General features: G+C 45.1%; 1 protein-coding gene across 1 annotated transcript in view; it reads left to right on the forward strand.

Annotated features, from left to right (window-relative positions):
* Positions 1 to 14,911, forward strand: part of LOC145357118 (differentially expressed in FDCP 6 homolog) — a 156,605-nt gene that overhangs the window by 61,478 nt on the left and 80,216 nt on the right. The window contains exon 2 of the mRNA XM_080210267.1: positions 11,184 to 11,324. Within this exon, the coding sequence (XP_080066393.1) occupies positions 11,184 to 11,324 (141 nt within the window). The remainder of the gene's footprint in view (positions 1 to 11,183; positions 11,325 to 14,911) is intronic.

The raw sequence follows: 14,911 nt of genomic DNA on the forward strand, positions 1-14,911 counted from the left end.
ATTGGAGAAGTGGATGTGGAGAGGATGTTTTCCTCTGCTGGAGAATCTAGAACGAAGATTCATGGGTGCAGAGGCAATGTCTTCCTGGATGTCTAATGGGGTCCTCAGCATCCCCATAGCTGTTGCAGATGGCTCATCTATGGAAGGAAGGCACAGCATGAGTGAATTTAATTACTGTCACTAAGTCCTAGCTGGCCGGCGGAGACAATGGAGAGATGCTGCAAGGTGACATCTGCATTGGAGCTTCAGTGGGCACTCTGGGTGAGACAACTCACTTTCTGAACTCCCCTGTGCCTGAGGCACACTCATCTGGAAATCTGGGACCTGCACATTCATCCCGGACCTGCACCTCACCAAGACCATGGGAGCGAGCTGGCCAATGGCACTGCGGCTTCAGAGCATCACTGTCATTGCTGCTGAGGTCCAGCAGGTTGGGGACTCCTCCATCCGTTCTGTTGCAGTGTGTCTCCTGCCAGGAAAAGACAAGTCAATGAAAAGCTTTCATCTTCCATCTTCCCCATCCAGATATCCCATTCCTCTTGTTGGGCATTTGATGGGCCACTGTTTTATACGTTTGTGAGACATGGGCATCGCTGGCTGGGCCAGCATTTATTGCCCATCCCTAGTTGCCGGAAGGCAGTTGGGAGTTAACTACATTGCTGTGGCTCTGGAGTCTGTAGGCCAGACCGGGTAAGGAAGGCAGATTTCCTTCCCTAAAGGACATTAGTGAATCAGATGGGTTTTTCCAACAATCGACAATGGTTTCACGTACAGCAGTAGATTCTTAATTCCAGATTTTTAAAACTTAAATTCAAATTCCACCACCTGTTATGGTGGGATTAGCTGAGTTTTTGAAATTTTGAACAAGAAACGAACCGTCAACTAAGAGAATAGCAGGAGAAGAGAAAGCAATTCTGTTTCTCTCAGGCAGAATGTGAACACCAGTGACCGCACAATCTTAAACGTTTGTTACACGTATTTAACTAAAAACCAGCATCATTGTATTTAAAGGCAAAATACTGCAGATGCTGGAATCTGAAGCAAAAACAGATGAAGGGTCATCCAGACTTGAAACATTGGTTCTATTCTCTCTCCGTGGATACTGTCAAACCTGCTGAGATTTTCCAGCATTTTCAGTTTACTGAATTCAACACCCTTGGTACAATGTTACTCCACATTAAAGCATAGATTTTGTGCATTGGGCAGCACTGTGGCACAGCGGATAGCACTGCTGTCTCACAGCGCCAGGGACCCAGGTTCAACTCTGGCCTCATCCATGTGGAGTCTGCACATTCTCCCCACGTCTGCGTGGGTTTCCTCCGGGGGCTCCGGTTCCCTCCCACTGTCCAAAGGTGTGCGGGTTAGGCGGATTGGCCAAGTTAATTAACCCTCAGTGTTCCAAGATGTGTAGGTTAGGGGGGTTAGCAGGGTGTGAGTGGGGTTACAGAGAGTCGGTGCACACTCAATGGGCTCCTTCTGCACTGGAGGGATTCTATGATTCTAAAGTGAGTTGGCATGTTCTAGGGTTCTGAGAGGTGCTGTATAAACGCAAGTCTTTAAAAGAAAGAAAAACTTATCTTGCATTCATATTCGTAACAGAATCAACCAGTCCCAAACTAAAGTAGGTAATAAAATCTAATATTGGTTGAGTTCTGACCAGCCTGCAGCTTTTGTGATTCTCAGATTGGAATTAGATGGTGCAGGAAGTTTGTGATGATATAAATCAGTGTGTAATTACTTGATTCATTCAATCAGCCATCACTCACACCAATTTGACACCATTTACTTGACACAGGGCCAGCAGTGTGCTTGCAGCATTGCCAAGCAATCGTTGAACCTTTTCTCTTGAGTTATCTTTCTTCCCCCCCTGATATTTACGGAGCTTTTGTGGTTATTTTGTGGTGACGTCTTTTACTTCTGCTGGTTCCATGATGGGCTTTCCACCGAGAAAACCCCGCGAGCACTTCTGCCAAGCTTTCGGGAGGAAGGCGGACAGAAAGGTGGCGAGAAGGTCAGCTTGAGATTTAACTCATCCACCTGTCAGTCCGCCCACGCTCTGATCTACCGGTGGTGCTGCGTGTAAGCCCAGGGTGTCGTGTTCAGTGCTTGCAGAGGCTTTAGTGCACCAGGTTGACTGAGATGGAGAGATGTTTTCGTGCTCTGTGTGTGTGTGTGTGTGCAGAGCTGCCACTCACAACCGCATTGAATTGTTACAGGCTCTGATCACTGGGGGCTGTTTTGAATACAGGCTGTGCCACGGATGTATGAAACAAGTCACGTTATTTGCTCAAGCATCACAACCCAGGCTTCTCCTACTGCACAGCCAGCACTATTCTGGCTTCGCGATGTGTTAACAGGCGGTCACAGTCTGAGCTCGTGCCTCCCTCTCCAACCATCATTCACATGGCTGCAAAATTGAGGTCATTGAGGTTTACAGCAGGCCCTTCGGCCCAACTTGTCCATGCTGCCCTATTTCTTTTTAAAACCCGTAAGCTAATCCCACTTGGCCCATACCCCTCTACATCCATCATACCCATGTAACTGTCTAAATGCTTTTTACAAGACAAAGTTGTACCCACCTCTACTACTACCTCTGGCAGCTTAGGATAGAATGTGCCACTGAATTATCTACTTGCCTGCAGTCATCAGCACCACATTATTGCTGCTAAATGATTGATTTTCTTAGCTGGTTTTTACGATATTTCCACGCAGACTAGGAGCTGGAAAGCGAGGTTGTGAATGTAGCCCAATCCATCACGCAAACCAGCCTCCCATCCATTGACTCTGTCTACACTTCCCGCTGCCTTGGCAAAGCAGCCAGCATAATTAAGGACCCCACACACCCCGGACATTCTCACTTCCACTTCCTCCCGTCAGGAGAAAGGTACAAAAGTCTGAGGTCACGCACCAACTGACTCGAGAACAGCTTCTTCCCTGTTGCCATCAGATTTTTGAATGGACCTACCTTAGTTAAGTTGATCTTTCTCTACACCCTAGCTATGACACTACATTCTGCACTCTCTTGTTTCCTTCTCTATGAATGGCATGCTTTGCCTGCATAGCGCACAAGAAACGATACTTTTCACTGTTTGCTAATACATGTGACAATAATAAATCAAATCAGATTAAAATAAGGGGCTAGTTTGTTTTTCTTCCCCTTTTTTTGGCTGGTCGGTGCAGACACAATGGGAATGCCCCCTTTCTGTGCTGTAACTTTTCTCTGGTTCCATTTTCGGGCAGTCCAGTGCAATTTTTGAATATGTAAAAAAAAAACCTCAATATGGCTTCTTGGAAAAATCAGAGCTGTTATTTATTTATTTCTTTGATTATTAGTGTCACAAGTAGGCTTACATTTACACTGCAATGAAGTTACCGTGAAAATCCCCTAGTCGCTACATTCCAGCACCTGTTCAGGTACACTGAGGGTGAATTTAGCACGGTCAATATACCTAACCTGTACGTCTTTCAGACTGTGGGAGGAAACCCACATAGACACAGGGAGAATGTGCAGATTCCACACAGTCACCCATGACTTAATGTGTAGTAGTGACATATGACAACCTCTAGTTCCCTGTATACATGCTGCACTCAGATATAGTGAGGTGTGTGCCTAATCATTCTGTCTAAAAGCAAAATACTGCAACTGCTGGAATCTGAAACAAAAACAGAAAATGCTGGGAAATCTCAGTGGGTCTGACAGCACGTGTGGAGAGAGAACTCAGATCTAACGTTTCACCCAGACACGAAACATTGGCTCCAGTCTCTCTCCACGTGTGTCAGAGCTGCCGAGATCTCCCAGTATTTTCTGGTGGTGTAATTATACAGTTTGTCTCATTGACAGACTGAAGCAATGCTTCTGGTGTCTCTATCCATCCAGAGACGCTCTGCAATGTTGTGAACATTTCAAGAATTGTTGCTTAACAATGCAAGTCACAAAATGTTTGCAGTGGAACAAGGAAGGAGCAGAGCCCAGGAAGAGGCCTAAGCAGCAACATGGAGAGAGAATAGAAGCAACACATTCACCAGCTGTGTGAGCAATTTATGCAGCTACCCAAAACAGGCGACTTAATTTGCAATGTGCTTCCTGCATAATTGTTCCAACTATGTTTTCTCTGTGTCCTCACAACACACTCGCCGTGAAGCGTTCCCTTCCTGTTTCACTGCTGCTCCTTCCATTCAAACTTCTCAATGGTTTGAGCGCTGGCAGGCTGGGTGAGGGTATGGGAACTTTATCCTCTGAACCCTGACCTGGTGCTCCACATACATTTTCCTCAGCGATACTAGTCCATGAGGTGAAGCTGTGTAGCAACAGGACTCTGTTGGAGTTGAGTTGGCCATCGTCTCATTGCAGCAGAGTCCTGAAGATGGGCCTGCTGTCTGTGGTAATGTTATCTCTGTGTACATCCTGAGCTTTTGCTTTCTGGCAACGCTTCAGGCAGGGGAAAGGGCATCCTGAGATGCAGTTCAACTTTTAAGATGCACCACAGAAAACTGGTTGTATCACAGCTTGGTCTGGGCTCCTGCTCTGCCAAGACCGCAAGGAACTACAAAAGGTCATGAATGTAGCCCAATCCATCACGCAAACCAGCCTCCCATCCGTTGACTCTGTCTACACTTCCTGCTGCCTCAGCAAAGCAGCCGGCATAATTAAGGACCCCACGCACCCCAGACATTCTCTCTTCCACCTTCTTCCGTCGGGAAAAAGATACAAAAGTCTGAGATCGCGTACCAACCGACTCAAGAACAGCTTCTTCCTGCTGCTGGCAGACTTTTGAATGGACTTGCCTTACATTAATTAGATCTTTCTCTACACCCTAGCTATGACTGTAACACCACATTCTGCAGTCTCTCGTTTCCTTCTCTATGAATGGTATGCTTTGTATAGCGTGCAAGAAACAATACTTTTCACTGTATGTTAATACATGTGACAATAATAAATCAAATCAAACAATATCATTATTCCAAGGCATTCCTTTACTATGGCAGTGGATTGATATAACAGTAGACAGAATGGCATCATTAATATCCCTATTCAAATTGTTGAGACTGGAAGCAGTGGGCTCCTTCTGGAACATCTGATCTTCCCAGAGTTTCCGTGCTGGGTTGGGACTGCCGTGTTTGCGAGGCAACCCTGCACGCACGGATGTTGCACCCATTCTGCATCTATCAGTATGACACAGTTTGGCGTGGTTCCTGTCCCTGAAATTTAATCCTAGTTTAAAGTTTGTTTATTTATTAATATTACAAGTAGGCTTACATTAACACTGCAATGAAATTACTGTGAAAATCCCCTAGTGGTCACACTCCGGTGCCTGTTCGGGTACACTGAGGGAGAATTTAGTGTGGCCAATGCACCAAACCAGCACGTCTTTCAGACTGTGGGAGGAAACCGGAATACCCAGAGGAAAATCCTGGGAGAACGTGCAGACTCCACACAGACAGTGACCCAAACTGGGAATCGAATCCAGATCCCTGGTGCTGTGAGGCAGCAATGCTAACCACCGTGCCACCCATCAACCTCACTTCCACAATAGTCTCAAAAGAGAGGTTAATTGGTTTGATTCCTTGGATGAGAGGCCGGTCTTGTGAGGAGATTTTAAGCAGAATGTTTCTGTATTGTCCAGAGTTTAAAACAATCTCACCTACGGGTATAGCATTCTTAACAGGATAGAGGCTGAGAAGCTGTTCCTTGGCTGGAGAACAGAGAACAAGGGATAGTCACTGAGGACCAAGATGAGGAGAAATTAAGCAAAGTGATCCCTTCTGCCAGAAATTGTCTAGTAAACGCTCCAGTTTTATTGAAACTACTGCAGTGTGATATACTGAAAGACAAAGCTGTGGCAGATAGTGAGAAAAGCAATATAAAAAAATAAACTTGACTTTATTCCCCCTCCAATTTGGTGGTTTCAGGAAAAAAAGGAGTGCCCGTTGCAAACTCTTGTGGAAATGATGTCCAGTCTTCACACCGGGAGCTCCTTCTCTCAGGGTCGATGAGATAGATTCAAAACAGAACAGGCAGCTCAAAACTGGGCATCCATGAGGTGATATGGGCCATCAGCAGCATTAGAATTATATACAGCTACATTCTAATGTATTCTAATCAGTACTCTGTAAACTGTGTGTGCCTTTATATGCTCTGTTTGTGACCAGAACTCTACACTCACCTGACGAAGGGGCAAACCCTGAATGCTAGTGGGTTTACTATCAAATAAACTTGCTGGACTTTAACCTGGTGTTGTGAGACTTTTTTCTGTGAGGTGTGTACAGAGCACGTCAGGAACAACAATGGACAAAGCTGAAAGTGACCGTCTGGTGAAGCGACAGCACAGGAAAACATGAATGTTAAACAGCAGCAACGAGCTTTGATTTGATTTATTATTGTCGCATGTACTAACATACAGTGAAAAATATTATTCCTTGCATGCTGTTCATAGAGAAGGAAACAAGAGAGTGCAGAATATAGTGTTAGTCATAGCTAGGGTGTAGAGAAAGATCAACTTAATGCAAGGTAAATCCATTCAAAAGTCTGACAGCAGCAGGGAAGAAGCTGTTCTTGAGTCAGTTGGTACGTGACCTCAGACTTTTGTATCTTTCTCCCAAAGGAAGAAGGTGGAAGAGAGAATGTCTGGGGTGTGTGGGGTCCTTAATTATGCTGGCTGCTTTCCTGAGGCAGCGGGAAGTGTAGACAGAGTCAATGGATGGGAGGCTGGTTTGTGTGATGGATTGGGCTACATTCACGACCTTTTGTAGTTCCTTGCGGTATTGGGCAGAGCAGGAGCCCAGACCAAGCTGTGATACAACCAGAAAGAATGCTTTCTATGGTGCATCTGTAAAAGTTAGTGAGAGTCGTAGCTGAGATGCCAAATTTCCTTAATCTTGTTTCCTTAGTCTAAGACTTCCTTAGTTTACATGATGAAGACAGAGCTAAACAGTTTCATAGCCAGCAGATCAGCTCAATGATCTGCAATTCTGCCACATCCAGTCTTTAATTTGGTGGACAATCAAACAGCTAATCAGCAGAGGAGACTCCATAAACATCACTAACCTCAGTGATGGTGGAGTCCAGCACCTCCAGGCGAAGGAGAAGGGCTGAAACATTTGTGTCCATTTTCAGCCAGAAGTGCCAAGTGGATGATCCATCTCATTCTTCTTCTGTGGTTCCCACACCCATCAATCTTTAGCCAATTCGATTCATTCCATATAATACGAAGAACTGACTGAGGACACTGGATACAGCAAAGTTTAAGGGACCTGGCACCATTCCAGTTACAGCACTGAAGGCTTGTGCTGCAGAATTAGGGGTGTCTCCAGTCAAGTTGTTCCAGTACCGTTGTAACCCAGGTATTTAATCAGCAAAGTGGAAAATTGTCAGGTATATCCTGCCCACAAAAAGCCGGATAACTCCATTCCTGTCGGTTATTAATCTACTCTCATCGTTAGCAGTGATGGGTCGACCACTTCAACACTGTGGCTACAAGAGCAAGTCAGACACTGAGTATTCTGCAGCAAATAACTCACCTGCCAACTCCCTATAGTCTTTCCATCACTTACTAGGCACAAGCCAGAAGTGTGATGAAATACTCTTTACTTGCCTGGATGAGTGCAGCTCCAATAACACTCAAACTTGACTCCATCCAAGACAAGACCACCAAAAAAGGCCGAGAAGGATCATACGCGTGGCACATTCGACTGAAGATGGCTGCAAATGTTTCAAGCTTCATTTTTTACATGGAGGTGCTGGACTGCACCATCACTGAGGTTGGTAATGTTGTTGGAACCTCCTCTAGCTGTTTGGTCGTGCACCATGGCACCAGACAAGACAACATGGCAACACCAGCGCCTACACCTTCCCCTCCAAGTTTCATGCTATCTGAACTCAAAATATATGATAATTTCTTCCATTTTTTTCCTTTTTCCTTTGACCATTATCAATGTTAGACTTCATTCTTAGCATCTGGACAATAGTGAGGGTTCTCTTACACTGATCAACGTTCAAAATGTGCATCAGTGGGCAGCACGGTGGCACAGTGGTTAGCACTGCTGCCTCACAGAGCCAGGGACCTGGGTTCGGCTCCCGGCTTGGGTCACTGTCTGTGTGGAGTCTGCACATTCTCCTTGGGTCTGCGTGGGTTTCCTCCGGGTGCTCTGATTTCCTCCCACAGTCCAAAAGTATGCGGGTTAGGTGCATTGGCCATGATAAATTCTCCCCCTGTGTGCTCGAGCAGGTGCCGGAGTGTGGCAACTAGGGGATTTTCACAATAATTTCATTGCAGTGTTAATGTAAGCCTACTTGTGACGAATAAATAAACTTTAAATTTTACTTTAACTTTCCCAATCCTGGTCCATTAAAACTTGACCCTTTTGTTCGTATGAATCAAGTGATGTCAAGATAGGCCTGTGACGAGAGCCTCTGAGACTCTGTGCTTGGGACGGTGGGGGGAGATATTTGTCACCCCTCTGTCTCCTTGTCTGTACCCAGTGACACCTGCTGAGCTCAGGTGAGACTTACCACACAAATAACAGGCCTTTCCAGGCTGATATCTCAAGAATGAACATGTCGGCTAGATTTTCAACTTGTGTGTAAAACTGCCTTCACAGATTGATCACACTTTTTCACTTCCATTGAAATCAATGGACAGTTACGTGTAACCAATGGTAACAGGCTGTAAGAGTCAGCTGACCCAGTAGACAACGTAACCAACGGCAAAATGATGTGATGGTCAGCTGACCCAGTATTAATAGAAAGCAGATGGGGATTGTGGGGAACATTTTTTTTAAGTTTAAAGTTTATTAGTCCATTAAAGGCTTACATTAACACTGCAATGAAGTTACTGTGAAATTCCCCTAGTCGCCACACTCTGGTGCCTGTTGGGGTCAATGCAACTAGCTAGCAGAGTGTGGGAGGAAACCGGAGCACCCAGTGGAAACCCATGCAGACACAGGGAGAATGTGCAAACTCCATACAGACAGTGACCCAAACTGGGAATCGAACCGGGTCCCTGGCGTTGGGAGACAGCAGTGAAATTCCCCAGCAAGTGATATTTGTGGCCCAGGGAGTGGCCCAAGTGGTGGTGTAATGAAGTTTTTTTTATTGAAACTTTTATTTGATTTACTTTGTAAAGTTAGTTCTTTTATTGTTTGCTATTGGAGTGTCCTTACTGCCAGATAAACACAAAGCACCCCAGGCTTTATTTCCAACCCATTTTGTTCCCATGGTACTGAACGCCTGAAGCCCTTCATGCTTATCGCTTCCCCTTTGGCCTTCCTTAGGTCTTGAAAAAGTCTTTTTACTTTTTGCTCATCGACCTCCCTGACTGCTCACCCACCAGCCCAACCCTTCCTGTTGCCTATCCTGTTAGCTCCTTGCCATCTGCAATCCAATTTACTTTCTCTTCTGACAGTGCGTGTATTTCAAAGATAAGATATTTAGATACGGGCTTTTCATGATCTCAGGATGTCCCAGGCACTTTCTGTTCTGAATTGTAATCACAATTGTAATGTAGAGCATGCAGCAGCTACGCAGTGTCTTGGCAAGGTCTCAGAAATAGCAGTGAGAAAATTAACCAACTATTGGTTCAGTGATGTTGGTAAAACTATAAATATTGACCAGGGCACCAAGAGAACCCTCCTGCTTTTTAGAATCATCTCATGAGATGTTTTACCTCCACCATTAAATAGTCTGTTTCTGCAGGGAGGGCAGAGACGTTGATTCAGTTGGAATATTGTGTCTAATTCTGGGTGCCAAACTTAGGAAAGATATGGAGGCTTTAGAAAAGGGCGTGGCAAAGATTGACAAGGAGAGTTAAAGAAATGAAGGACTTCAGGTTACTTTGGACAGCCTGGAAAAGCTGGGCACAAAACAGAAAATGTTCAGCAGAGAGAGAGAGAGAAACACAGTTAATATTCCAGGTTTACAAAACTATCGTATGACCTGAAATGGTAAATGTATTTCTGTTTCCACAGCTGTTGTCAGAGCTGCTGTTTGTATATCCACTGTACAGTTTCGTTTTCAAGAAGCCTGTGGCAGCCTTCTTCGAGAAGAGAATGTTGAGGGAAGATTCGGTCGAGATGTTCAAAACCATGAGGGATTTCGACAGAGTAGGGGAGCTGTTCCCACCAGCAGAGGGTTGAGCAGCAGAGGACACAGATTTGAAGTGGTGGGGCAGCAACATTTTGAGATGGTGTGTGGTTAGGATCTGGAACATACTGTTTGAGAGAGTGATGGAGGCAGATTCAGTTGGGATGATTGAAAAAAAATTGAATAAGCACCAGAAGAGAAAATAATTGCAATGCTGTGAGGAACAGGCAGGGGAACAGGATTGCTTGATTTGCTGATACAAGAGCTAGCATGGACATGATGGACCAAGTGGCCACCTTCTGCCTGGAACAATTCGATGATTCAGTGAGAGAGCAGATGAGACTGCAATTCACAGTCACTTTACAAGACAACCCCTCTGATAGTCCAGCCATCAGTCTCCGTTACACTAACCCGGATTATACTGAGAGCAGGTCTTGAACCCAGAATCATCTGATAACTCAATACTAACACGTCATATCACTGTGAATCTCAGAAAGTAGCTTATAGACACTGATTTCTGGTACAAAAACTCGCAGCTTTAACTGAAAGCACGCGGCACGGTGTCACAGTGGTTAGCACTGCTGCCTCACGGCGCCAGGGACCCAGGTTCGATTCCCAGCTCGGGTCACTGTCTGTGCATGTTCTCCCCGTGTCTGTGTGGGTTTCCTCCGGGTGCTCCGGTTTCCTCCCACAGTCTGAAAGATGTGCTGGTTAGGGGTGCATTGGCCATGCTACATTCACCCTGTGTACCCGAACAGGCACTGGAGTGTGGCGACTAGGTGATTTTCACAGTAACTTCATTGCAGTGTTAATGTAAGCCTTCTTGTGACACTAATAAATGAAGTTATATTTAAAGTGCCTGTTCCCCAGTGACTCCCCAGTGCAGAAGATGTTTGCAGTTTAGTAGCGTGGCAGAATTTGAATTGGTGCTGGAGGAAGCATACGTACTGCATGATTACGTTTGTGGAACAGATATTTCACTATGACTGTCTAACAGAGCCTGTAAGGAAATGGCTGCAGAACCTGACAGCTTGCTGACGTACAGTGACAAACATCTGAGACTCTTAAAAAGAAGTGAGTAACCCTGTTTATCCTTATTTTCTAGGTCTTGTCTCACAATCTTTGCACAGTGTTGCACATCCCCCATGATCCTGTAGCACTGGAAGAGCATTTCAGGGATGATGATGACGGGCCTGTGTCCAGCCAGGGTTATATGCCGTATCTCAATAAATACATCCTTGATAAGGTAACCTTTTACTTTCCAAATGGTTATATTGTTCTGCTTTATGTTCGGATTTTTGGATTCTCTATTTCTCCGAGGGTAGGAAACTACCTCTGTGGAGGTTGTGTCACTCTGCATACATACTACGGTTGACCAGTACAGGAAGGGTATGCATCTGGGAACAACTTTCTTGAAGACATTGCAAGACTATCACACTCATAAAACATAGAACATTACCGCGCAGTGAGGGCCCTTTGGCCCTCGATTTTGTGAAACCAATCTAAAGCCCATCTAAACTACACAATTCCAATCTCATCCATATGTTTATTCAATGACCATTTAAATGGTGAGTCCACTACTGTTGCAGGCAGGGCATTCCACACTCTTACTACTCTCTGAGTAAAGAACCTACCTCTGACATCTGTCCTATATCTATCATTGCCGGGGGCTGCCCGGATATCATTCCAGGCTTAATAACAGTGCCTGGGCTTCGAGTGGACGCATTCCACAAAACCTGGGTTATTAATTAAATGTTGGTGAAAAGGGAGACGCATTAAAGAAGTTTAATTATCTTCCACAAATTTCAAACGATCACAACAATTTATACTGTAGGCGAAACGGGATTCTAATTGGTTGGCAAGTTGACTGTGATTGGCTAATGCATGGAGAAGACAACAGTGAACAATAGGCCCACACTTAGAAAACCCCAAACAAAATGTCTGCCATTAGATACGATTCCAGTATTGGGCAGCACTAGCTAGATAATCCTGAGTGTGCTACATTAACAACCAATTTAAGATAATGACTGGAGCATGTCACATGGCTCATTTACACTTGCTGGAAGCAACTTGCCGTCATACACAGAGACCAGTTCCCTGCAAAGGAAAGGAAGATATTCAAACCTTATACTTTTTTTGAGTTACCCAGAAGTATGAGAAGCCTTTCTCCATGGCAGTGCCTTGGCCAGTTGGAGTTGGCTGGCCGGCAAATTAACATCCCCTTTCATCACTATTATACATTGTGATTGTTTAAAATATAACATTGTCGTAGCATAAGGATCTGGCATGTGTAGGGTTAACCTGGGAGTGAATACAGTATTGCCCACACAGTGATGTAAGAGAGCACATGACTCACACCCAGCATCCATCCAGTGCTGGACAGAGCCCTGTGTACCAGCCAGCATGGAGACATTCCAGCCGTGTGTGTCTCAGTGGCAGGAGGTGGCACGCTGGTTACTGGCAGCGGGATTTTTGGGTCCTGCCGTTGTCAATGGAATTTCCCATTGATGTTACCCCATGCTGGCAGGAAACCAGCAGGTGGGGGTGCCCTGCCAATGGGATCAGAGAATCTTGCTGGTATGAACGGCCAGAGAATTACCCCAACCTTTGGCTTGTAATCTTAACTGTACATTCGTATGTAGTTTTAAGTGTTAATAAAGATATGTAGTTAACCTACTTATGAATATGAAGACTTCTTCAAACCCTTCAAGTGTGTGTGTATGTTTTGTATGTGTGTGTGTTTTTGTGTGTTTGTGTTTATGAGTTGAGTGTGTTTTTTTTTTTGCGTGACTGCGTGATTTTGTGCGCACGCGTTTTTGTGTACGTGTATGTGTCCTGATGAGTTCAAGATGAAAAACTTTGACAGCACAATAATCAAGTTCATACTACGAAGCAATTGATATTTTTCTTAAATACCTGCGTTGTATTTATATTGACTCTGTATAATTGTGAGCTAAATACAGCTCAGATTTTCAGTGCCAATATTGAACACTTCTTTGTTGTATCTTGTTTTACATGGTTGCGTTTCAGCTAAAATGTTTGGAAAAGTGTTCTTTGTTTTGAGATGTGCGGTTGATTTGAATCTTAAGTCTCAAGGACAGAAGGTCGTGTTTTAACCTATTGGTGGAGGGTGGGGAGGGAGGGATCCTCTCTAATCTGATGCATTTCCTGAGGTATGTATTTGTAGAGAAACACTCTGCTTGACTTTATTTTGACCTGAATCAAGTACCAACAAGAATTCTGATTGCTAGCTCTTTCTCTATCTCCGTGAGGTTTGGGTCTTCTTTCCACTTTTCAGACAAGTGAAGATTGTTAATGTGAATGTTACAGGCTGGGCTGTGACTGTGGAATGTGAGAGGCTCGGACTTTTCCCAATTCCTTCAATGGAGTTCATTGTGCTGAACTGTTTAACCCTAGCGTTGAATGTACTGAACAGTGTCAGGCTATGTCAGTATTTCTGCTACACACGAGCTTTCTTCCACCTTACTCCATCCAACCTCATCAGCATAACCTATTCCTTTCCCACATGCTCCTCTTAAGTGTAACCTGGACTCCCATTTACACACTGAGCACCCCCTCCATCTTGTTCTGCTGCGCTCTGACTGTAATGAGACAGATAACAACAGGTCTAGCAGCTCAAAACTGGACATCCATCAGGCAGGAGCAGCAGAATTGTGTTCAACCACAACCTGGAATCTCAAAGCCTGGCACATCCCTCACTCGACTATCACCCCCCTCTTCCTAACAGCACTGTAGATGGACCCACATGGCAGCGGTGGTTCAAGAAGGCTGTTCACCACCTCCACCTTCTCAAGGGCAATTAGAGATGGGCAATAAATGCTGCCCTAGCCAATGATGCTGCATCCTGTGGAAGAGTGAGAAATGTCACAAAACCAGGTTAAAGTCCAACAGGTTGATCCCCAGGAGATCTGATCCCTGCTGAAATGGAAGATGTACAGTCTTCTATAGAATTAAAATATTTTGAAAGTATGGGTTTTTTTTTGATAGCATTAAAGTCTCCCTTTACCATCGATTGGTTCAACACTTTGTGTTTTTAACCCATGGATTCCTTGCATGATACAAAACTGCCTACCATCCCAAATAAACTGGGTTTAAATTAATAACATCTAGGTGAGAGTGGGAATCATAGAATGCTTACAGTACAGAAGGAGACCATCTGAACCATCAAGTCTGCACCGACAACAATCCCACTCTATCCCCGTAACCCCACATATTTACCCTACTTATCCCCCCAAAACTAGGAGCAATTTAGCATGGCCAATACACCTAATCCGCACATCTTTGGACTGTGGGAGGAAACTGGAGCACCCGGAGGAAACCCATGCAGACACTGGATGAATGTGCAAACTCCACACAGACAGTGACCCAAGCCAAGAATCAATCCCGGTTGAGGCCGTCCTCGTGTGTGCGGAGCTTGGCTATCTATGGACAGGCCCCCCCCCCCGTATAAACAGGATCTGCTCAGATGACGAGGATCGCAACAGACACCTCCAGACGCTGAAAGATGTCCTCAGAAGAACAGGATATGGCACTCAGCTCATTGATTGACAGTTCTGGCACGCCATAGCCAAAATCCGCACCGACCTCCTCAGAAGACAAACACGGGACACGGTGACAGAGTATCCTTCATCGACCAGTAATCCCCTGGAGCAGAGAGGCTACGACATCTTCTCCGGAGCCTTCAACATGTCATTGATGAAGATGAATATCTCACCAAGGCCATCCCCACACCCCCACTTCTTGCCTTCAAACAACCACGCAACCTCAAACAGACCATTGTCCGCAGCAAACTACCCAGTCTTCAGGAGAACA

The sequence above is a fragment of the Carcharhinus amblyrhynchos genome, chromosome 22 (assembly GCF_965287045.1).
Source record: "Carcharhinus amblyrhynchos chromosome 22, sCarAmb.v2.hapA, whole genome shotgun sequence".
Lineage (NCBI taxonomy): Eukaryota > Metazoa > Chordata > Chondrichthyes > Carcharhiniformes > Carcharhinidae > Carcharhinus > Carcharhinus amblyrhynchos.